Consider the following 23,946-nt stretch of genomic DNA (forward strand, 5'->3'; position numbering starts at 1 on the left):
CTACGATTTTATAATAAAGAGATGAATTTTATACCGCGGAATTAAACTCAATTACTTTATTTCCATTTTTCATATCAACTATTTGTAATTTTTTTTTTTTACTTTATACAGAAGCATTAAAATTCGTAATCAATTAGCGTACGATAGTTACTATCAGTACGAAATATTTATGATTATAAATTGTCTAATTAAATAATTTACCGATATGTATAATAAATGAATTAATAATAATAATAACGATAAATAAAATGAATAAGAGATTAAATGAGATGAGATGCACAGCGTTGACAGGAGTGCGGGTACTCGTGGGGGAAAAGACTCTGGAGCGAGTAAATATTATCAGAGAAAGAGAGAGTAATTCGAGAGGGCCTGGAGTTAAATAAGAAGAGGGATAATGTCAGAGTGAGAAAAGAAAACGAATGAGAGAACAACCAAGTCCGGCAACTATACTCTTCTTCAGCTTTCAACTTTGCTCAGCCCTGGCAGTCTCACGTCGAATCCCGCCAGCGCATCTTTTATTTATCCTCCACGCGATCCTCCACAAAAACCACACAACCATTTTACCCCAGTCACATATTATCCACCGGCAATTGTCGTCTATGATGTCAAAAATTCAAAACTGACTCCGAATTATTTTTCAAATTTTTTTTCACGTTTTTTCTCCATTTACTTTTTCTTTTTTTTTGAATTTTTTGAAAGTAAGTGACATGTGTTTGTGTACAAGTGATTAGTGCACAGTGTTATTATTTTTTTTTTTTTATTACACGTGTTTTTTTTTTTTTTTTAATTTTGTAGTTTGGAAAATTTTCGAAAAAAAAAAAAATTCTAATAAAGTTCCTTGATCTTAAGATAAAATTTCACCCGAGAGTTGTTATCGTTCGTACTCATTCAAATTAGACCGCTTCTTTTGTTATCTTAATATACACACGATAAAATTTCTACTTATTTTTTTTTTTTTTTTTTTACTTGATTTTTATTTGAATCAAATAATGTATGTACCGGATTTATTTGTTGTACGATAACGTTTTTTTATTTATACGCACGTGATAATATATGTAATTTATGATATTTATTAAATATATATACAGATACATATATATGTATGTATATATTAAAAAGTACTTCCGGAAACGCCAACGTGCTCCGGACACTTGTTATCAAATTTTTAACTCTTGCATATAAATAAATGTACAGATATTATTTTTTGAATAAATAAATTATTTTAGCTAGTTCCCGATGCTGAAGAGCTGGAGGATAAATGATCGAGAGTCGGTTTCTCGGTGAAAATTATTTATATTATGGATAAAATAATGTTCATGTTTTGCGTCGCTGCTATTGTTGCGATTCTCGCGGTTCAAACTGGACAGGAGTCGACGCGGGAACGATACTTGAGCCATCATACCACGGGCTCAACACCGGCTCCACTGGATTTTGATAATCATTCCCAAACTAATCCGCCAATTGGGTAATTTTTATTTACATTTTTTTATTTATTGTCTTTCATATTTTTTACTCAAAATAAATTTTTAATTTTAACCGGGAATTATTTAAATCACGACTGGCATAAAAATTTTTATTCCGGAGCTTTAAAAAAAAAATATCAAAAGTTACATTTTGAAAATTGTAATGAGAAAAATTTTGACCAATTTCAAAAATGTAATTTTTTATACAAAATTTTTGACTTCAAATTTTTAAATACAAGTATGAAGTAACTAAAGATATCAAAAATTTTGAATTTACTTTGCAAAAAATTGTTAAAAAAAATTTTTTTGAATAATTAAATTGTAGTAATTTTTTAAATTTGTTTGAAAATAAAAGCAAATATTTTTAAGCGGCAATAAAATTTTTGGAAAATTGACTAGATCAAAAGTCAGCGCAAAAAAAAATTCAAAATTACTTTTAATTAATTGTGAAAAAAAAATTGAGTCAAAATAACGAAAAATATATGAGTGTGAATGTATGAGACTAGACAAATTTAAAATTATAAATAAGTAGAGTAAATAATTAATAAAATGAAATTAAAAAAAAATGGGCATTTAAAAAATTAAAAAATTATTAAGTGCATTTTTTAAAAATATTTTTTTAAAAATCATTTACTCTATTTTTTTATAATTTTAAATTTGTCTAATGGCTGCTATGTTCACACATAAAAAATATGAATAACAAAATAATTGAAAGAAAGTGATGATCAGTGATGGAATAATTGTAAAGATAGCCAGGATGTTCTCGTGACAATGGACAATATGAATAGTGAAATAATGGTATCGCGATCGTCGAATCGCGAATGTTTATTATCCGTTCCAATAATTCAGACATTTGGGCGCACCTTCTTCAGTAACTTCCTCCTGTTAAAACATAATGCCATGTACCTCTGCAGCAGCACACTACAGTAGCATTAGCATATCGCGGCGAATAGAATCCGTCAGAGCGAACAATCTCGTCCATAAAAAACCCCAGCGTACATACCACGTGCCACTTTAATCTCTATTCACAAACAGCCATTAAATTCCCTCACACTAAAATCACCCGACACATTCCTCCCTTCCCCCTCTTTCCTTCATTCATAAACTATTTTTTTATTTATACATTTTTAAATTTTATTTTATTAGGCGCCAATATCATGAGGCCGAGGTTGTAAACCTGGATGCCGATACCCAGCTTAGCTACACAACTTTATATTAATAAATATATATATATATATATATATATATATATATATTTATACAGTAAACAGATTCTTGTTAATCCACTCTACTCTGGTACTCTTAAATCAGTATACTGTATACTGTAATTAGCATTATTTACTCATGAATAAGCAGCCACTTATAATAATCGGACGTTACGACAACTTTTCCCAACTCGTGTATATTTAAATCCCACTCGGATGGAAAATTGTGGGCTTTGAGTCAACTTTATTAAGTTAAATAAATACTGATAGATATAAAAAAAAAAAAAAAAAAAAAAAAAAAAAAAAAATTATTATAATTATAATTATAATGAAATAAATAAACATATAGACTTATAGACAAGACATATGTCTTGTTCTCGTCTTTCATCGTCATATACATTAATAACATGTGTACAGATATAACCGGGTGACCAGATTGTACTCGCGCCCAATTAACTCTCACATTCTCATGGGGCTCTCCTCTTATTTTTTTTTATGTTTTATGTTTGATATATATGTAGATGTGGATATATGAGAGACGACATCACTTCTTTAATGTAAACTCAACCCAGATAACAATCTACGCACGCATAACCCGTGGATTTGGTGGCTAAAAATATACGCGGAAAGAAATTATAAATTCCTTGGGATTTACAAGTAGTCTTCATTTTTTTTTTGTCCCACCTTGCGGTTTAATTGTAGGGGATCAAATTATTTGGTTTTTATTGCTGGTAGTTGGTTGTTGGGTTGGAGGTGTTTTAATTTTTAGAATATAAAATTTGATAAATATGTAAGAAGTTGTCAGGAATTTTTTTTACTGACCAGATAAGTGTGAATGTTAAAATTTTATTACTTAAGTAGAGATATAAATTATGAATTTTAGTATGATTTGTAAATTTATTCTTAAGGTTACGGTGAATTGGTAAATTGTGATTTTAAGCTTTTAAAGTATGAGCTGAGAAGCTTTTGAATCAAAATTTTGAATTTTCGCGCCAAAAATTTTTATTATTTTTTTTACTAACCCGGGAAAAAATTTCAAATTAAATTTTTCCATAAAAAAAAAAAATGTGAAATTAATCTTGACTTGATTTTATTTCTGTGAATTGCAAATTTTTTTTTAGTTCAAAATTTGAAATTTAGCAAAAGATTTTTTTTTTTTTTTTTTTAAAAAAACTCCGAGGAAAATTTAAAACAAATAAAATTTAAATCAGAGACCATAAAAATAAATGAAAAAATTACCAGAAGGGTAATAAGTATTTAAACTGTAATTTGTATCACTGAAAATAATTTTCTTATCTCTAGTTTGCAAAATTGTTATCGCGATAAATTTTATGTTAATGACGACGATCCTCGTAGTTTAATTTTACAATCTGTAATGACTAATGACGGAATGCAGGAGTTTAAATATTAATAATTTTATTAAAGTGAACGACTAGCGTTCTACTTGCCCATTTAAACGACAACGACACTTACATCCTTTGCGCAATCGTGATTTAGCCAATTCGCCATGACCTTAAGAGTAAATTTTAAAATTATACTAAAATTTATTTTTATGTCATAATTTTAGTCACCTCATTTTTTACACTCATCCTCATCCCTCCAATAAAAGTATGAGCAACAAATTAATTAACTGCATCTAGGATTAAATTAGCAAACGATATGAAACGGAAGTCTTTTAAACAAACTTCCTTCCTCCCTTTGCTTCCCTTCCTCCGTCGGTTTGATCTCAAAATTTTTTAATCATCCTTTATTAATATTGTTGCGCAAGATGTTAATTCAACCCAATTTACCGTATCGCAACAATAATTAGCGTGGATAATTGTCTAATTGGGTTCCATTCTTATTATTGCTGAATTGAAAGTAACTCTCGCTTTCATTACTTCTCTCATCTTCATTAATAAGTTACCCACATCCTTCACTTGACACATTTTTTATCTCCATTATATTCGCACATTCTTATCCTCCCTCTTTATATATTTTTATTTTTATGCTTTGGTATCTTCACTAAAATATACGATCGGAGACCGAAGACGTGTAATAGAGAAGAGCTGATTTTTATCTCTACTCATGATTGTGTAGATTACACAAAATCAAAGCCCATTATGATCTTTTGATACACAATCTTTTTTTTTTTGGATATGTATAATGACTTTATTAAATCGTTACCGACACTTTTGAACCCCAGTCAAAATGATACAGCGGATTTATTAAAATACCTGACGTTAAGCCAACACCTTAGAGAATTAAAATAAGATTTTAAGATTAAAATAAAATTAAAAGAGAATAAAAATTAAATTTTACGAAATTTTCTTAACTTTTAGAAAATTCGAAATTTTTATAAAATTATTTTTCCAAGTCTACAATAAATTACTGCAATTTAACACATACTACTTTTCACTGTAATTTTTATCAACTGTCAAATTTCCTACCAATACACGGAGAGAAAATTATGGTAACAATTACAATATATTATGGGAATGGTTCCCATACTGCAAGGTAACCGGTTGTTTTGAAATGTTGATTATAGGAACGGCACCCATATATATTATGGTAATAATTCCTATAATTATGGGTATAATTCCCATGTGGTATCGGAATAGTTCCTATGGAATTATGGTAATGGTTACTATAATATTATGGTAATCGTTACCATAATATTATGGGAATAGTTACCATAATGTTATGGGAATGGTTACCATAATATTATAGGAATCGTTACAATGTGGTTATAGGATTGGTTCCTATTTGCTTATGGGAACTATTCCTATGAGTATGGTAATCATTACCATGATTCTTTCACATGCGATATGGGAACTGTTACCATAATGATAGGAATTGTTCCCATACTTATGGAAACTTTCCCAGAAAGTATGGGTCTATATCCCATAATCCCAAGTAATCATTACCATAACGGTATGGGATGATATTTCATAAACGTATTAGGAACAGTTACTATAATTTTTTCTCCGTGTAGCAAGTCAATAATTGACAATTTTTTTTTCTATGTGATTATTAGCTTTTACTCCATCTTTCCCTCAATCAACAAGTCAAAAAAAAAAAAAAAGCGCAATTTATAGTTTGATTAGCGAGAGTTTGCGCTTCGGTTTTTTACCCCCACGATCAAGGCGAAATGTCTTAGATACTAAATTTAGATGGTGGGAGTAAAAACCGAAAATATCCGAAACGCAAACTCTCGCTAATCCAACTACAATAAATCAGTTAATTAATGACAGAACTAGAGCTCAATTAAACAAAATCGTTCAAGTGAGAATAATTAAGTGTCGCGATAATTTATAATAAATATAAATAAATAAATTAAGTAAATTACGCGAAATCGTTACAGACATTACGATACGCGGATATTTAAAATTGTCGGGATAATAATTATCGTGGATATTTATCATGTAACTTTACGTCTCTAGTGATAACGTACGATAAGAAAAATAAGAGCCCATTGAGTATTTAATAATTAAAAAATAAGTTGGATACCTAATGCACAATAGCCATTACGGTTAATAACCAACCAGAAGCTGTTAATAAGTAAGTAAGTGGTGTTCTGGCATTTAATTGTTTGCTGGCATGTCGTGATTGCTCAATAACTCTTATGCTCACAATAATTGCTCGATAAATATCCTAATCTCCAGAATACTTAATGAGAGTTACACTTTTTTGTCATCGTAAAGTTTTAATATTTTATGTCAGCATAAAAAGTAGCCGCGATGACGTAGGCCGCGATCTGTTGATTGGGATTTTTTTCTTTTTTTTTTTCATGTTCTCTATCAGTGTTTAGTCATATCAGCTCGTGAGTGAGTCGAGTGGTCATCAGCATCATCAGCAGTACAGCAGAGTAAGAGATGCGCTCACATATATAGACGGCAATAAACCGCGGCGCCACTTTATGTAAGTGGAAGTACTTAAAACGCGGTCTAGCAGCTGACGTTAATTATAAAGAACCATGTGAATGCTCGCCTTGTCTTAGGTGACGTGCATCAGCCCTTTTTATCCTCATCCCTCTATCAGATGTTTATTTTTACTATTTTTATTACTATCTCATCACAAACGACACTTGAATTAAATTATTGACTGACCATTCGGAGAATTTTTATGGGTCAATCTCGGCAATTAAATCACCGAGTCATACAACAACTTGTACTTGTACTTAACCATTATTTTTTTTTATTTTTTATTCCTTTTCTTACGCTTCAATTATTTTTTCTTGCAGACCTAATATATGTAGATCGAGATATCGCAGTTATTGCTGCCCTGGTTGGTCTAGGAAACCAGATACTGGACTTTGTGTCGTTCGTAAGTTCGCAAAAAAAAAATTCATCTTTTTTTAAATTTAAATTCCAAATGAAAATTTAAAATAATTTATTAAATATTAAAAGCAATATGTGCAAGACGTTGCGGAAATGGAAGATGCATAAGACCAAACGTTTGTCTCTGTGACGGAGGATCAGTTTCTGCATCTTGCAGCAGTACGAGCATCTCGTCGTCATCGCAATCTTCCTCTCCCCCGAATCGAGGTAACTCAATTCAATCATCAATATAGCATATCACTTTTGACAGATTAAATAAAGTGTCTAGTCGATTTAATAACTCGCTCGTTCCAATTGACAGTCCCTCGTTTAATATTTTTTCCTTACGCGGAACGAATAATTAAAACCAAACAGATGACGGAGTATTTAATAAATTTCATTTATAAGAAACATTTTTTTTTTTTTTTATTAAGGACATGATAGAGAGCGACAAGAAGATCACAGGAATCCACAAACGCGAACTGGTGGGAGTTGCAGAGCACGATGTATTAATGGAAATTGTGTTGATGGAAGATGTCAATGCAGATCCGGATACGAGGGAGAGTTTTGTAACGAACGTAAATATTTTTTTTTTTTTGTAAAAAAATTGTGGAGTGAATGAGGATTAAACCCGGAGTGAATCTCCTTGGAGTCAAATTCATTCCAAAGGAGACTTTATTTGAATATTCAAACTCCGAATCAAAGTTAATGCGAATTTTAAAAAAATCCATAATCACTCCGAATTCACTCCAGATTTTTTATCGTATAGTGTTGCATTTTGCCCCATTTACCTATTTAATATAAATAAAAATAAATTTTGTAATTTAAGCAATTTGCCGTGAGCCTTGTTTAAATCAAGGAAGATGTATCGGACCGGATCGCTGTGCATGTATATACGGTTACACCGGAAGACGTTGCGAGACCGATTACCGAACAGGGCCTTGTTATACAAAAGTCAAAAACGGTCAGTGTCTTGTTCATCTACAGGGTGTCGTATGCACACGACAGATGTGCTGCGCCACCGTCGGCAAAGGATGGGGTCACCCTTGCGAGCGATGCCCCATGCGGCTCGATTGCGAGATCGGACACTTGAAAAATAATCAAGGCCAATGTTTAGGTAAATTTTCCTCAATTAATTTATACAATTAAATATTCTATCAATTCGTTTTTTTTTGCAGATATTAATGAGTGTGAAGCAATACCTGGACTTTGTGCTGGTGGAAAATGTATAAATACACTCGGATCATTTACTTGCGAGTGTCCAGAAGGACAGGCGAGAGACATGGAGACTAATGAGTGCACAGATAAAAATGAGTGTGAAGAAGAAGGTATCTGCAGTGATGGCAAATGCATCAATACTGAACGCGGTTATTATTGCGTTTGTAATCCTGGATTTATTCAGAGCCAGGATCGAAGATCTTGCATAGGTAATTTTTTTTTTTTACTCAAATGTATTTAAAAAAAAAATTTATGTAATTAAATTTCTCAGATGGACGTCAGGGGCTCTGTTACACGGCAGTGAATCGCAATGGACAGTGCAAAAGTCGGTTGGAAGTACGGCTCAGTAAAAAAGACTGTTGCTGCGGGAAAAACATGGGCCGCGGTTGGGGCGACGAGTGTTACAAGTGCCCTACTGTCGGAACAAGTGCGCAAATTATTTAAAAATTAAATCTTTAATTACTATGCACATATTATCATCAATAATTTTTTTTAAAATTGCAGACGAACATCACAAGCTTTGTTCAGAAGCTCCAAACATCGCGATAAACGAGTGCGTATTGCGACCTGACATCTGCGGGGGCGGTAAATGTATCGACACACCCGACGGTTACGAGTGCGAATGTCTTCCCGGTTTTGTAAAACAATCTGGTAGATGCGAAGATGTCGACGAGTGTCAGCAAGATTACTGTCAAGGTGGAAGCTGTCAAAATTTACCCGGTAGTTTTCTCTGTCACTGCCCGCCAGGTTTTGTCGTTTCCGGCGAAGGAAGATACTGCAGCGGTTCGTACTTCCACCCGTCTGTCTTTTAATTTTAATTTACTTACTTATATATTTAATAATAATTAATTACAAATAGATCACGACGAATGTCAAGATACTGGAATGTGTACCAATGGTCACTGTACAAATATGAACGGTTCATTCAAATGTAAATGTAATGACGGCTACGTTCTTTCGCCATCCAAGAATACATGTATCGGTAAATACCGTTTTAATTTTATTCATACGATGTCTAACTCAAATCTATTTATTTAACATACGATGTAGGATGTGGATATATGTATATATATGGGCGACCTATACATACGATAAATCTGTAGACTTTTATAAGTATTAGCTCCGGGGATTCCCTCGATATTTGTTACACTATATTATCCAGTATAATTTACAAGTCAGCAGTTTATCACTCGGTAATAGTATTTGAGGATAACGACCGGCTACATGTAATGCGGAAGCCTTCAAGCTAAATGTCCTATCTAATTTTTTTATCAAACTATTAAAATTATTTATTATTTATTACGCTATTATTATTATTAAATGATTTTTTTTTATTAGAAAATTTGATTGGTTGTAAACAATTAATGTAATAAATTTAAATCTGGCCGCGCCTATCTTTGAATCTTTATTTGGGTAACGTTTTCTGACCCCCTGGAGTTACATCTCCGTACTGTCTAATAAAATAGTTGACTATTTTAATTATATAATTAAATTTTTTTATATTATTGCTAATTAAATTTATTACAGAAAAGAGATTTCTCGGCGCCAAAAATTTTTACTCACCCTAAGAAATTTTTTGCACTACGAATTAGAAAAAAAAAATTTTCTTGAGTTAATAATAGATTAAGAAATTTTTTTTAGTCGTAAGAATTTTTTTGTTTGTCATTTCATAATGAAAAATTTTTTTTTGTGTCAAGAAATCCTTTTTTTGAGTAATTTTTTTTTACTTAACTGGGCTAATTTTGATAAAAATTAATTATAATCCCAAGATATCAACGAGTGTTCGGAAAACCCGCGAATTTGTTTGAATGGAAGATGTGAAAACACACCGGGTTCTTATCACTGCGTGTGCCAGTCAGGATTCACCGCATCGAGAGACAACACGTTTTGCGTAGACATGGACGAGTGTTCTACCACTGGGATGTGCGATAACGGAAAGTGCGTTAATATGGAGGGATCTTTCAAATGTGTCTGCGATCCAGGGTTTAGACTCGGACCCGACCAAAGTCACTGCATCGGTAAATTATTATCTCAGAAAATTATCTATTTGTTTAATTAATTAATTAAATTTAAAATTTTCCAGACATTGATGAATGTTTGAGCGCGCCATGTCAAAATGGGAGATGTAAAAACACACCGGGTAGTTTTAGGTGCGAATGTAATCCGGGTTTCAATCTCGGACCGGATGGCAGATCATGTTTAGGTTTGTTATCATTAATTAATTAATTAATTAACTTATAGAACTTTCGATGATTAATAAAATTTTAAATAATAGATACTCGGCGAGATTTATGTTACTCACAGTTCAAAGATGGCCAGTGTTTGAATCCGACGTCTACGGCAGTAACGAAATCCAGTTGCTGCTGCTGTACTGTGATCTTGGGGCAGCCTTTAGGGTGGGGAAGTAATTGCCAGCCTTGTCCGATGCCTCGGACACCAGAATTTGAATCATTATGTCCTCATGGTGCTGGGATGACTTACAATGGAGATGGTAGAGTATAACCTACGATTAATATTCACTTAATTATTTAATTGCTTAATTAATTATGGCTAAATTTAATCAAACAAATGGCTCAGGTCAAATACTGAAGCCTGGTAGAGTAAAAAGTCTTCAATAACTTAATCATTGCATCAGTTGTCTGGTGATTGGCCGGCCAACTTGGTGGGGATTGTTAACCAATCACAAGACAGCTGGCGCAATTCAAATAATTAAAATCTTCCGATCTACTAGAACTTTAAAAGTGAATGTAAATTATGAATATTTAAAAAATTTTATTTACTGTAGATATTAACGAGTGTGCTCAGAATCCCAATATTTGCGTTAATGGCGGGTGTGAAAATCTAATGGGCACTTACCGATGCATCTGCGACAACGGATACGAGCTGGATGCGACCGGAAAAATATGCAGCGACATAAACGAGTGCGAGTTAGAAAATTCACTGTGCTCAGGAGGTCAATGTAGAAACACCCCAGGTAGTTTTCAGTGCGTCTGTCCAACCGGGACCCGATTCAACACGCAAAACCAGATGTGCGAAGACGTCGACGAGTGCGAAGAACTAGGCGCCGATGTCTGCATCAACGGTATCTGCATCAATACCAAGGGTTCTTATGAGTGCGAATGTACCAATGGGTATATTCTTGATAATACTGGACACATTTGTATGGGTCGGTATAGTTATTTCATCCAGACTAATATTTTGTTAATAAATATGTAGGTATTGATTGATAGATAATGGATGTTAATTTAATAGACAATAGAAGAGGGTCATGTTGGACGAAAATGATCGACGGAAGATGCGAGAATAATTTCCCACGATTGGCATTGAAGTCGGAATGCTGCTGCTCTGTTGGAGTCGCTTGGGGAAGTCCCTGCGAGGCTTGCGATTACTCTCTGTGCGATTGTTCCAGAGGATATGCTAAAGTAGACGGCAAAGCTTGCGCTGATATCAATGAGTGTGAGTTAAACAGCGGGATTTGTAAAGGCGGTGGAACTTGCGTCAATACTGACGGTTCTTATCGCTGCGAATGTCCACCTGGACTCACCCTCGACTCTACACGTAAGTTTAATTCACATCAATTATTATTATTACTGCCAACATTTTAAAGAATAAATATTTTTAGACACAACGTGCATTGATACGAGACAGGAGACTTGTTACATGGATTACCGTCACGGCCAATGCACGGCTCCGATTGACGGTCAATTTTCCAAGAGCATTTGCTGCTGCTCAGTAGGACGCGCGTGGGGTAACGACAAGTGCGAGCTCTGTCCCAAATTAGGGACACAGCAGCACACGGAGTTGTGCCCAAAAGGTGACGGGTTTACAGACAGACAAGACATCAATGAATGCGTTGAGTTTCCGGGAATGTGTTTGAACGGCAGGTGTAAGAATTCTATTGGCTCTTACAGCTGTCGCTGTAATCAGGGCTATGCTTTAGATGAGAATGGGCTCAAGTGCAATGACATTGACGAGTGCGAAATAATGCGCGGAGTCTGCGGCAATGGGACTTGTGTCAACACACCAGGAACTTTCCAGTGCGATTGCAATGAAGGATATCGCAGCAGCGACATCATGAAGATCTGCATGGACATTAACGAGTGTGAAGAGACTCCGGGATTATGTCGTGGCGGTATTTGTAGAAATGTTGAAGGAGGGTTCAAGTGCGTCTGCCCACCGGGACATGAACTGAGTCCAGATAAGCAGTCGTGTAAAGACATCGATGAGTGTTCCAGGACTAGTGGGATCTGCTCTAATGGCGTCTGTGAGAATATGATGGGGACTTATCAGTGTATCTGCGACGACGGGTACAGGCAAACGGGCATGAAGTCTCATTGCGAAGATATAAACGAGTGTGCTATCGGCAATGGCGGCTGCGAAGATATTTGCGTCAATACTCCCGGCAGTTTTTCTTGTGCTTGCAGGTAATTTTGTTAAGTAAACCGAATGACAATTTAATAAAATTAATTACAAATTAAAATTTGAATTTTAGCGCGGGGTTTGGGTTAAATCTAGACGGCAGAACCTGCGCGGATATTGATGAGTGCAAAGAAAATCCTCGAATTTGTAATGGGGGCCAGTGTTCTAATTTACCTGGTTCCTATTCTTGTCACTGTACTGGAGGTTTATTGCCAGGGAAAGACGGAACTTCTTGCATAGGTATTCAAATTTATCAGTTATGTATTTTCGGTAAGCGGATTAATTAATTAATTAATTAATTGTGGGTAGATATCGATGAGTGCATAACACAACCAAGAGTCTGTGGCTACGGGGAGTGTCGCAACACAATCGGGTCATTCGACTGCCGATGCGAGGACGGCTACTCAGTAAAACCGGAAGCTGGACCAGACTGTACGGACGATGATGAATGTCTGCTCAATGCTTACTCGTGCAGCGAGTTCGCTAACTGCCGCAACACACCTGGGTCTTATGAGTGCACTTGCCACGACGGATTTACGGGCAATGGGATCGAGTGCCGAGACATCAATGAGTGTCTTGTCAACAATGGAGGTTGTGATGCCAATGCTCAGTGCATCAATACTGAAGGTTCTTTCAAGGTAATTAATTATTGCATGATAATGATAAATTAATTATTAATTTATTAATTAATTTTTAGTGTATATGTGATGCTGGGTTCCGCGGCGACGGGTACTCGTGCCGTGACATCGATGAGTGTACCAATGACCCATCACTGTGTGAAAACGGACACTGTCTTAATTACCCGGGGTCATTTCGGTGCGAATGTGAGATGGGATTTATGCATCCTGAGGAGAATAATGAGCAGGCGTGTATGGATATCAATGAGTGCGAGATGTTCCACAATCTCTGCGTCTTTGGCAAATGCGAAAATATATTCGGGATGTTCCGTTGCGAGTGCGACGAGGGCTACAAGCTTGACGGTTCTGGAGGCAATTGCACGGATATTGATGAGTGCGAAAGCCCCCAGGCTTGTCAGTACGGGAAGTGCATTAACACGCATGGCAAATATCGTTGCGAGTGTCCGCCTAATCATGAACTCGTTGAAGCAGGCAATGCGTGTGTTGGTAAGTCATTTTGTTCATTAGTAAAATTTCAAGTAATGGAGATAATTAATTTATTAATAATTACAGATAGACGTGAATCTCTTTGCTACACGGGTACTGAAAATATTGGCGGGCGTCCCCAGTGTGTATTTGACATGTCGTCGTCAGTAACCAAAGCGACCTGTTGCTGCAGCATCGGCAGCGCCTGGGGAACGCGGTGCGAACAGTGTCCAGAAATTGGGAGCAGAGAATTCGAGGATTTGTGTCCTGGAGGACTTGGGTACCGACCGAATCGCGTGACCGTCGTGCTCGAGGACATTAACGAGTGCGAGGAACACGAAAACATCTGTCAGAATGGTCACTGTACAAACACATTCGGCAGCTTCATGTGCTCCTGTAATGAAGGCTACATTTTGGACAGCACCAAGACCAGTTGCATTGACATAGACGAGTGCGCACTGCATCCGCAGATTTGTGGAGTAGGCTACTGCATAAATGATCAGGGTAAATATCACTGCGAGTGCCCGGAAGGCTACATGTCGATGCCGGGCGGTAAAGAGTGCGTTGATATGCGGAAAGAACTCTGCTACGTCAGCTACGAGGGCGGACAATGCTTCAACCCGATGGTACACCCGCAGACCAAGATGCTTTGCTGCTGTTCAATGGGTGCCGCCTGGGGATCGCCTTGCGAGAGGTGTCCTGGTGAACGAACGCGTGAGCACGAGATACTCTGCGGTATGGTACCGGGTCAGATTATGAATCCCATCACTAATCACACTGAGGAGATTGATGAGTGCGCTCTCATGCCCACGATGTGCACCCACGGGCGTTGCTTGAATACTCCCGGTAGCTTTGAGTGTCAGTGTGACCTAGGCTACATCTATGATGAGGATTCCCATCAGTGTATTGACGAAAACGAGTGCCAGCAGACGCCGAATCCTTGCGCTGGTAATGCGCAGTGCGTTAATTTACAAGGCAGCTTCGAGTGCCGATGTCCTGCTGGTTATAAGCTGGGGATCAGTCAGCGGAGCTGCATCGACATTGACGAGTGCTACGAGCGACCGGGAATTTGCTCCAATGGAGTTTGCAATAATCTGCAGGGTTCGTTCCAGTGCGTGTGCCATCTTGGGTACGCGTTGACGAGAGACCGCGATTTTTGTGTTGACATCGACGAGTGTCAAAGGAATCCTAACATCTGCAACAATGGAACTTGCGTAAACACACTCGGCTCTTACAAGTGCCAGTGCTATGACGGATACAAACTGAGTCCTAACAACGACTGCGCGGACATTGACGAGTGTCGAGTGATGCCGTTTCTTTGTAGGAATGGGAGGTGTAAAAATTTGGTGGGTTCTTTTATATGCGAGTGCGCTGACGGTTACACTCTGGCCCAAGACGGTCAGCACTGTCGCGATATCGACGAGTGCCAGGAAATTCCAGGACTCTGCCCATCACCTGGCAAGTGCCAGAATCTTATGGGCTCGTACATTTGTAGCTGTCCTCCGGGATATGAGTTGGACAACTCGAAGAAGAGGTGTGTCGACGTAGATGAGTGTGTGGAGACCAAAAATATCTGCGAGAACGGCAAATGCATCAACACAGAGGGCGGAGTAATCTGCGAGTGTCCGGAAGGATTTAAACTGAGCGACAAGTGGAACTCGATGACCTGCGTAGACGTCAGAGAGGAGCAATGCTACGATCGTTATCGTCGGGGTCAATGTCTGGCACCACGCAAGGGTGAGATGACTCGCAAGCACTGCTGCTGCACTATGGGCAAAGCCTGGGGAAAATACTGCGAAATATGCCCACGAGAACATTCCGAAGAATTCAAACGTCTCTGTCCCGAAGGTTCCGGACGCGACGACTCGGGAGTTGACTTGAACGAGTGTCTGTTTATGCCCGACGCTTGTTCAGGCGGGGACTGTATAAATACTGATGGATCATTCAGATGCGAATGTCCTCCCGGTTACACGCTCGACGAAACCGGAAGACGGTGCGTTGATTTAAACGAGTGTCTGCACAACCAAAACATCTGCGGCAACGGAACCTGTGGGAATGTTGAGGGCGGGTTCGAGTGCTCGTGTGCCAACGGCTTTGCTCCAGGAGTAAACCAAGTATGCGAAGACATAAACGAGTGCCTGGAACTCGGCAATCAGTGCGCGTTCCGCTGCCACAATGCTCCGGGTTCATTTAGGTGCATCTGCCCGTACGGTTACATCCTCGCCGCGGATGCTCGTCACTGCATCGACGTCGACGAGTGTTCAACGCCAGCGAATAACTGCAAGTTCCAGTGTAAGAACTTAATTGGATCTTTTATGTGCATATGCCCGCCGGGTTATCAGCAAATCGGAATGACTGACGAGTGTAAAGACGTCGACGAGTGCTCCGTTAATTCGGGACTCTGCAGAAACGGCCAGTGCATCAACCTGGAGGGAAGCTACCAGTGTAGATGCTACGAGGGTTTCGAAACGAGCTTAGACGGTAAATCTTGCGTTGACAAGAGAGTCGGCTACTGTTTCCTGAGAACCGTCAGCGGCAGATGCACCGCCAGGACTTCGGAACTCAAGACCGTCACGAAAGCTGACTGCTGCTGCACCATGGGCGCTGCCTGGGGTCCCCATTGCGAACTCTGTCCATCAAGAGACTCAGATAATTACAACGAGTTGTGTCTTGACAAAGGATTCTCCGTTGATGGTCAAGATATTGATGAATGTAAAGCCATTCCTGACCTATGTCGCAATGGACTTTGTATAAATACTCTTGGGTCATTCAGATGCATTTGCGATAAAGGATACAAAGTCGACAGAGCTGGAACTCATTGTCTCGGTACATATTTATTATTAAATTATTTATTTTGAATAATAAATAAATAAATTAATGAATTATTTAATTCTAGATGTCAATGAATGCGAGTTGACACCCAGTCCTTGCAAATTTAACTGCCAAAATACAGAAGGCAGTTTCAGTTGCTCGTGTCCCGTTGGATTTATATTGAATCCCGATGGTGTAGGCTGTCGGGACCTTGACGAATGTGCTACCGGCAATCATCTTTGTCAGCAGAAATGTATTAATACCGAAGGAAGTTACACTTGTGCCTGCAGAGATGGGTATACTCAGCATGGAGATGCTTGTCATGGTAATTTTATAGCAATACATACGCTACACTGTAAAAAATTGGGAGACAATTCGGATTTATTTCAATTCGAATCCTCTCCTTCCGGAGTCCGGGAGTTTAAAAAAAATCACTCTGCATACTCCGCATTTTTTAAATCATAATTAATTGCAATGAATTAATTATCAATAGATATTAATGAATGCGATGAAGCGGGCACGTGTCCAAAACCAGGAACTTGCATCAACACACTGGGCAGTTTCAAATGCATTTGCCCACGAGGATTTAAATTAGACAGAACTGGACGTTTCTGTACCGACAACAATGAATGTTCCGAAGACAGTAATTGCGATCATGGTTGCCAGGTAATTTATTTATTTAAAAACCATTGGAATAATTAGTCAAATAATTTATTTGACATTTTAGAATTTAATGGGGACGTTCAGGTGTAATTGTCCCGAAGGATTTATCCAGCATTTATATTACAATCAGTGCATTGATGAAAATGAATGTAATAATTCGCCTTGTGGTGACAGTGCTTGTATAAATACTATTGGAAGTTACAAGTGTGGATGTCCAGATAATTATCAGTTCGATAATGACTTGCAGATTTGCGTTCAAGTACTTGCTGTTTATTTATTATTTTTTTTTTTTTTAATACAAATATTTATTACGCATCGGATATTATGAGAATTTTTTACTGATGGGTTTTATGTCATAGATAAGTCCAGGATGTGTCGGAAGTCCTTGTGCATTCGGATGCACACCCAGTGGATTAAGTGGTTTCCTGTGCGGATGTCCAACGGGGTATCAACGCATTGGACAAGGCCACTGTCTCTCGACAATAAACCCATTAGCGACAGGTAACTATGGAGAAGAAATAGGAAACGTACCGACGTTCGTTATCAACCCGGATCCTTATCACATACCGCCGGCTGGCGATAAAATTATTTCTTCTGAAGGCTGTTTCTCTTGCAAGGTAAAATTTTTCACGGCAAATTACACCAGTAATTGTAGTGTTGGAATAAATTGAATGAGTTGCGGTTTTAAAATGACTTTATTTTAGATTAATGGAAGAGAACGACAGAGAAGAGGAACTAAATTACAAGGCAATCAAACAATAAATGTTAATCATTCGAAACTTAGACATGCGAGAGGTTTAATGAGACGAGCGCCTATAACGAGAAGATCTGCGAGACATCATCATGGGGAAATTTATACCATGAAAATGACATTACGACAAACAAAACATAAAATGAGAATAATAAAATTGCAACCAGCTATCAAGGTTATTATTTATTAGATTAATAATTAATAATTATACTGTAAAAAATCAGTAGTGATTGCGGATTTTATTTAAATCCGACTTTACCCGGAGTTTTAGAAAAAATTTCTCTGCATATGGAGTCAATCGGGAGTTTGTTTTTCCCGCGGAATGATTTCGGAGTGATGGATATTTTATTTAAATTCGTATTCACTCTGATTCGAAGTTTTAATATTAAAATAAGCTCTCCGAAGTTAATTTTACTCCGGATTTGATCCGCGTTCACTCCACATTTTTTGTACTGTATATTGAATATTTATATATATAACACCGAGCAAAAAAAAATTCTTTTAAGATGATAATTAATTTTTGTTTTAAGAATTTATAATTATTATTCTCCTAAAAATGAAATTATTTTTTTTAGAATGAAAAAATGGAATATTCGATAATAAAAGGAAACAAAAACAATCAATTTGAATTAGTGAAAGACCGCGGTGGCATATGGGGACTACATTTCAAAAGCCGTCTCAAGCATTCCGGGGAATTCCGCGTGGTGATAAACGGAAGGCCTGCCAATGGAATAACCGCCGAAAATAAAATATGGGAGAAGCCATTGACATTCAGAGTTCACATCGTCGTCACGGATTGAGTATAAAAATAATGAACAAATAACCAAAATTATAAATTCGACACTGCCATTTGTAACTGTCGTTAAAAAATAATTTTTCATGTAAAAATATGTCGAAAAATGTGTTCAATGTTATTATTGTTAGGGAGTTGGGTGATATGCAATTATTGTATGTATTTTTATACCAAACTTCTTTTTAATTAATTAATTTTTTTAAAAAATAGACTAGTTATTATTATTATAAATGTATATGCAAAATAACCGCACGATTTATACGCCGTTTTAATCATTATCAATAATTATTAATTATTATAGTGTACAAAAAAAATTTATGTACTTTGCGCATGTTTTTATGTAGAAATCAAATACTTTTAATACTTAGACAAATTATAAATATAAAAATGTTATTTATGCCAAAAAAATTTTTTTTTTTACCTTAATCCTGTATCAAACTTGGGCGGATTATTGCCAGTGATTTAATATCTGAAACAATTAATTGAATTGATTCATTAGTTAATTAAGGGTTACTAGTGTGAAATTTTGAAAAAGTCGATTTTTTTCGAGCACTTCGATAGTGTATATACTTTTAAAAATAACATACTAAAATTTAAAATTCATATCTCAAAAACGTGAGTTTCAATATGTCGAGAATAAAAATTATTTTCTTGATGCCCGTATCTTGGACCATGGGCACTGACTGTTGTTATCAAAAGTGGCCCATAATTAAGTTTTATTTAGGGATAACTGTCAACAATATGAATATTTATTGTTTTCTGTGACGCATTTTCGCAGGAAAAATTAAAAAAAAAATCTGGGCAACTATTGACCCTGCGGGTGTCCCTTAATTTGAATAGGAATTAATTTATAAGTACTAAGTAAATATTTTCAAGTATGTAGTATGTAAATATTTGTCAATAAGGGATTTATTATTTCAGATGTTGATTAATTGTATTGTTGAACTATAATTTTAATTTTCATAAATTAAATATTTGCAGTCAGATGAATTAATAACAGAGACGTAAATGACCTTGTGGTGATAATGAGCATGATATGTTGGGTGTAATTTATGAAATTCTGCTTTGAGGCTTAGGAATGTGACGGATAACAAGACCGAGAATGCAATAAATTGATATTGTGATGGAATTCGGTGATAATTGTCGCGTGACGATTCCAAATGTAAGAGTGGGGAAATAATAAATTGAAACGCAGTTTCAAGAGTAGAGCTTAGCTATGTGTCATTAGTTGACGATATCGGTAACTAGCAGATAAGATTGAGTCGTTGAAGATATTTGTTTGTCAATTTTTTTTGTTGCTGGTATTTATAGAGATTGTGAGGAAGAATAGGGAGTAGACTTGTGGATTTATTGAAAGTGAAGAGTTTTGTGAGGATAATTTGACAGAATGGCGAACCCGAAGGTTGAAATTAAGTATAAGAAGCTGTTTATAAATAATGAGTTTGTTGATTCTGTGAGTGGCAAAAAATTTCCGAGCATTAATCCAGTGGATGAGTCGGTAGTGGCCGAAGTCGCGGAGGGAGATAAGGTAAGATTTTTACTTTTGAAGGATTTGGTTTAAGATATTTGGAGATGGAATTTAATTGTGGGTATTTTTGAGGCGGATGTTGATAAGGCGGTGAAGGCTGCCAAGGATGCGTTTGCACGAGGATCTGCGTGGAGAAATCTTCAACCTACACAGCGAGCTGCGCTGCTGAACAAGGTACGGAAAGAGTAAATTCTGAAGTTGGTTGTTAACTGATGGGTGATTTTACTTTTGTAGCTGGCGGATTTGGTGATACGAGATGCTGCGCAGATTGCGAATATCCAGACACTGGAAAATGGAAAACCGTTTACTCATGCGTACGGCGAAACTCTGATCACTGCTGAGATATTTCGTTACTATGCTGGGTGGTGCGACAAAATAAACGGACAGACATTGCCAACGGATGATGGGAGCTTGGTGATAACCAGGAAAGAACCGATTGGAGTCGCGGGACAAATCACTCCTTGGAATTTTCCGGTTCTGCTGATTGCTATTAAACTAGGTCCTGCTTTGGCGGTTGGATGCCCAGTGGTTTTGAAACCAGCAGAGCAAACTCCGCTGTGTAATTTGCACGTCGCCGCGCTTACTAAAGAGGCTGGATACCCTGCTGGAGTTATCAACGTCATCACTGGTTATGGTCCCACTGCTGGCGCAGCTCTAGCAGAGCATCCTGATGTTGCTAAAATTTCTTTCACTGGATCCGTTGAGGTAAAAATACTTGGGTTCTATTTAAAAAATGATCATTTGGATTATTATTTTTTTTTTCCTGTCTGTAGGTCGGAAAGAAGATAATGGTCGCATCGGGTCAGAGTAACCTCAAGCGAGTGACCCTGGAACTCGGTGGAAAGAGTCCTTTGGTTATTTTTGATGATGTCAATAGTACGTAATTATTTTTAAATTATTTTAAAAAGTTATTGAGGGCTCAATTTTTTTACAGTCGACGAAGCAGTCAAAATTTCCCACGACGCTATTTTTAATAATTCCGGCCAAGTTTGTATTGCTGCATCCCGAACGTATGTTCACTCAAAAATTTACGATGAGTTCGTTAAGAAATCTAAAGAACTGGCGTTGAAAAGAAAAGTTGGAGATCCTTTTGACGCGGCAACTGAACACGGACCTCAAGTAGAAAAAGATATTTTCGATCGCGCTATCAAGTACATCGCGATCGGAAAAAAAGAGGGCGCGACCTTGGTCACCGGTGGTGAACGCATTGGAAAAAAAGGATTCTTCATCCAGGTTAATTTAATTTCTCATATTTTATTAGTCTTTAGACAGAAAAAAATTAACTATTGATTTTGTCTAGCCAACGATTTTCGCCAACGTTACCGACGACATGACAATTGCCAAGGATGAAATATTCGGACCCGTCCAATCGATTTTGAAGTTCGATACCATGGAAGACGTGATCGAGCGCGCCAACAAGACAACTTACGGTCTAGCAGCCGGTGTCCTGACCAATGACATCAACAAGGCGATAAAGTTCGCTCATGCCGTCGAGTCTGGAAGCGTCTGGGTCAATAATTACAACGAGGCTATCACAGCCCATGCTCCTTTCGGCGGCTACAAGCAATCAGGAATTGGTCGTGAGCTGTAAGATCATTTATTGCTAATCTTTAAAAAAAAAATGATCTTGAATTGCTGATAAATTTATTTTATTTTCAGTGGCCGAGAAGCTTTGGACAACTACTTGGAAACAAAAACTATTTCTATAAAACTTGCAAATGTTAAATAAATAAAATTGATGTAATATGAAATTTAAATAAATGTTTGCAATTATTCAAAATATGATAATTATATTACTTTAGTCATTAATATATTTTAATGATCGTTATTTCTTATATTTTCAAAGTTAAATAATTAAGTCAGAATATGTAAATTATTATTTTACCTGCTGTAAAAATTTAACGTGTTCCCAAAGTTAAAAATATTATGATAATAAAGATGAGTGTGGATGGACCAGGCATCAGGCAATTTGAAAATTATAAATAAATAGAGTAAATAATTTAAAAAATAAAATTAAAAAAAAATGCGCATTTAAAAAATTTTGAAGTTAGCGAAAATCTGCCAATTTTTAAAATAAAAAAAAAAGTAAACTAAAATGTTTAGAAAATTCAAAATTCAGTACATGTATTTTTTTTTAATTTTAATTATTTAATTTTTTTTATATATAGGAAAAAAATTGTCGTATGTCTGCTACATTTGCACTCATAAAATAATATGCTCATGTCAATATTTATTTACTTTGTATCCTTCGTATTTAAATGTAGTAACAAGTACTCACCCGGATTCAGTTTGAATAATAGAAACGACGCCGATCTTCTTTTGTTGACTTGAAGAAACAATAGATTTTTCTTTGTCACACTTGTACACTAAATCACTTTCGAAAAAATTTTACTTAGATCATTTTTTTTCATGTTTTCGCGACGCGATGGTTTTTTATTTTACGGTATGAACTTTTACTTATTATTTAAATTAAATCAGCATCTAACTGCCGTTATCAACTTTAGTTACTTAGTGCAAATACTGATGATATATATATTAATGAGTCTGAATGTATCTACAAATGAGAATTTAAAAATTTTAAAATAAATAAATAAAATGCCAGAGGAATAAAAATAACAAAATGCGTATTTAGATTAATAAAAAGTCTGTACGTGAATTTTTTTAATTTTATTATTTTAATTAATTTAATAATTTATTTAAAATTTATGAAATGTCTCATGTTTGCTACTTACATCACTCACTTGACCGAGCCGTGATAACGACATCTATTCACTTCGAAATTTTCTTATTGGTCATGAGTGGATTAGTAGCTGCCGATTGGTCGATCCTGAACTTAGTAAATTAAATTTTCAGACTTTTTTTGCAACAAATCAATTACAAAAAAAAAAAGAAAAACTGAAAATATACACTTGTAGAAAATTTAAAAAACTCTAAATGCAATTTTTAATAATATTTACTTCTTTTATAATTTATTATTTTAAAATAAATCCAAAAATTATTAGACGTTAACTAACTTCAGTACGATGCCGATTGGTTGAATTTAAAAACTAACCCGCAGCGCCGTGAGTAAAATAATAACTATTGACATCAGGACATCAAAGCGTCGTCATATAACGAGAGCTAGAGCTAGAGCGTTTCCGAGTGCACGGTAATTGCTATAAATAATTTTTAATAAAATTTTTAAGTTTCAATTTTAAAATTTCGCGTCGAGTTGGCACTACTACGCGTCGCTGTATTCGACGTTCAAAGTTTTGCTAAAGTGGGGGAGAGAGAATGAGTCACAAAATCGATTGCTTTGTATCCAACTGGCGGTCCAATAGCGGCAGTCAGTATCATCGTCAAAGGCAGTAGTAGTCCAGATCTTTCTTTGTTCTTGACATTTGAATTGAAACACAGTTTTGTAGTTAAGTAGTGTAAAATTGTGCAGTGATTGTAAAATTTATATTTTATTAATTTAAATTGTGAAAAGTATCTTTGGTGTAGTTGTCCAGTGCTAGTATAAAGTGTTGAGTGTTCAGTGCTAGTGTAGTGTTGCTGATGGCTGATGCTGATACCTTCCAAGTTCCTGAGCAAACTCATCTGGCATCGTCTGGTGGGGAAATAGCAGCCAAGTGACGTTTTTTAGCTAGAATACACTTGGAGCAATTTAAATCAAATCTCCAAGTGTATTAGGACACCCTTCTGCATATTATTT

General features: G+C 36.2%; 2 protein-coding genes and 1 long non-coding RNA gene across 4 annotated transcripts; 2 read left to right on the forward strand and 1 right to left on the reverse strand.

Moving 5' to 3' along the window:
• Positions 1-487: 487 nt before the first annotated feature.
• LOC103569355 (fibrillin-2) lies at positions 488-19,008 on the forward strand. 2 transcript variants are annotated; one of them, XM_008546615.3, is made up of 26 exons: positions 488-698; positions 1,227-1,465; positions 6,891-6,973; positions 7,057-7,194; positions 7,401-7,544; positions 7,796-8,083; positions 8,145-8,393; positions 8,456-8,611; positions 8,689-8,967; positions 9,044-9,166; positions 9,954-10,202; positions 10,268-10,387; positions 10,460-10,675; positions 10,970-11,350; positions 11,437-11,742; positions 11,807-12,608; positions 12,677-12,843; positions 12,913-13,241; positions 13,301-13,727; positions 13,794-16,532; positions 16,603-16,842; positions 17,011-17,183; positions 17,245-17,439; positions 17,540-17,797; positions 17,885-18,106; positions 18,507-19,008. In XM_008546615.3, exons 2-26 carry the CDS (start codon positions 1,299-1,301, stop codon positions 18,729-18,731), a joined length of 8,676 nt encoding a protein of 2,891 aa, XP_008544837.1. In that variant the 5' UTR covers positions 488-698; positions 1,227-1,298; the 3' UTR covers positions 18,732-19,008. The 2 variants fall into 2 exon arrangements, with proteins under 2 accessions (XP_008544837.1, XP_008544838.1); XM_008546616.3 differs by having other exon boundaries at positions 1,231-1,465.
• Positions 10,609-22,746, reverse strand: LOC103569354 (uncharacterized). Its single transcript, XR_548919.2, has 3 exons — positions 22,531-22,746; positions 19,146-19,193; positions 10,609-10,687 (listed from the first exon to the last, which is right to left on the reverse strand). It is a non-coding gene; the product is annotated as an uncharacterized LOC103569354 (long non-coding RNA).
• LOC103569352 (aldehyde dehydrogenase X, mitochondrial) lies at positions 19,794-22,034 on the forward strand. Its single transcript, XM_008546614.3, has 7 exons — positions 19,794-20,252; positions 20,325-20,426; positions 20,487-20,957; positions 21,026-21,128; positions 21,187-21,485; positions 21,553-21,839; positions 21,912-22,034. The coding sequence occupies exons 1-7, from the start codon at positions 20,112-20,114 to the stop codon at positions 21,979-21,981; spliced, it is 1,473 nt and encodes a 490-aa protein (XP_008544836.1). The 5' UTR covers positions 19,794-20,111; the 3' UTR covers positions 21,982-22,034.
• Positions 22,747-23,946: the final 1,200 nt, after the last annotated feature.

Source organism: Microplitis demolitor, chromosome 5 (assembly GCF_026212275.2).
Source record: "Microplitis demolitor isolate Queensland-Clemson2020A chromosome 5, iyMicDemo2.1a, whole genome shotgun sequence".
In the NCBI taxonomy this organism is placed as follows: Eukaryota; Metazoa; Arthropoda; class Insecta; order Hymenoptera; family Braconidae; genus Microplitis; species Microplitis demolitor.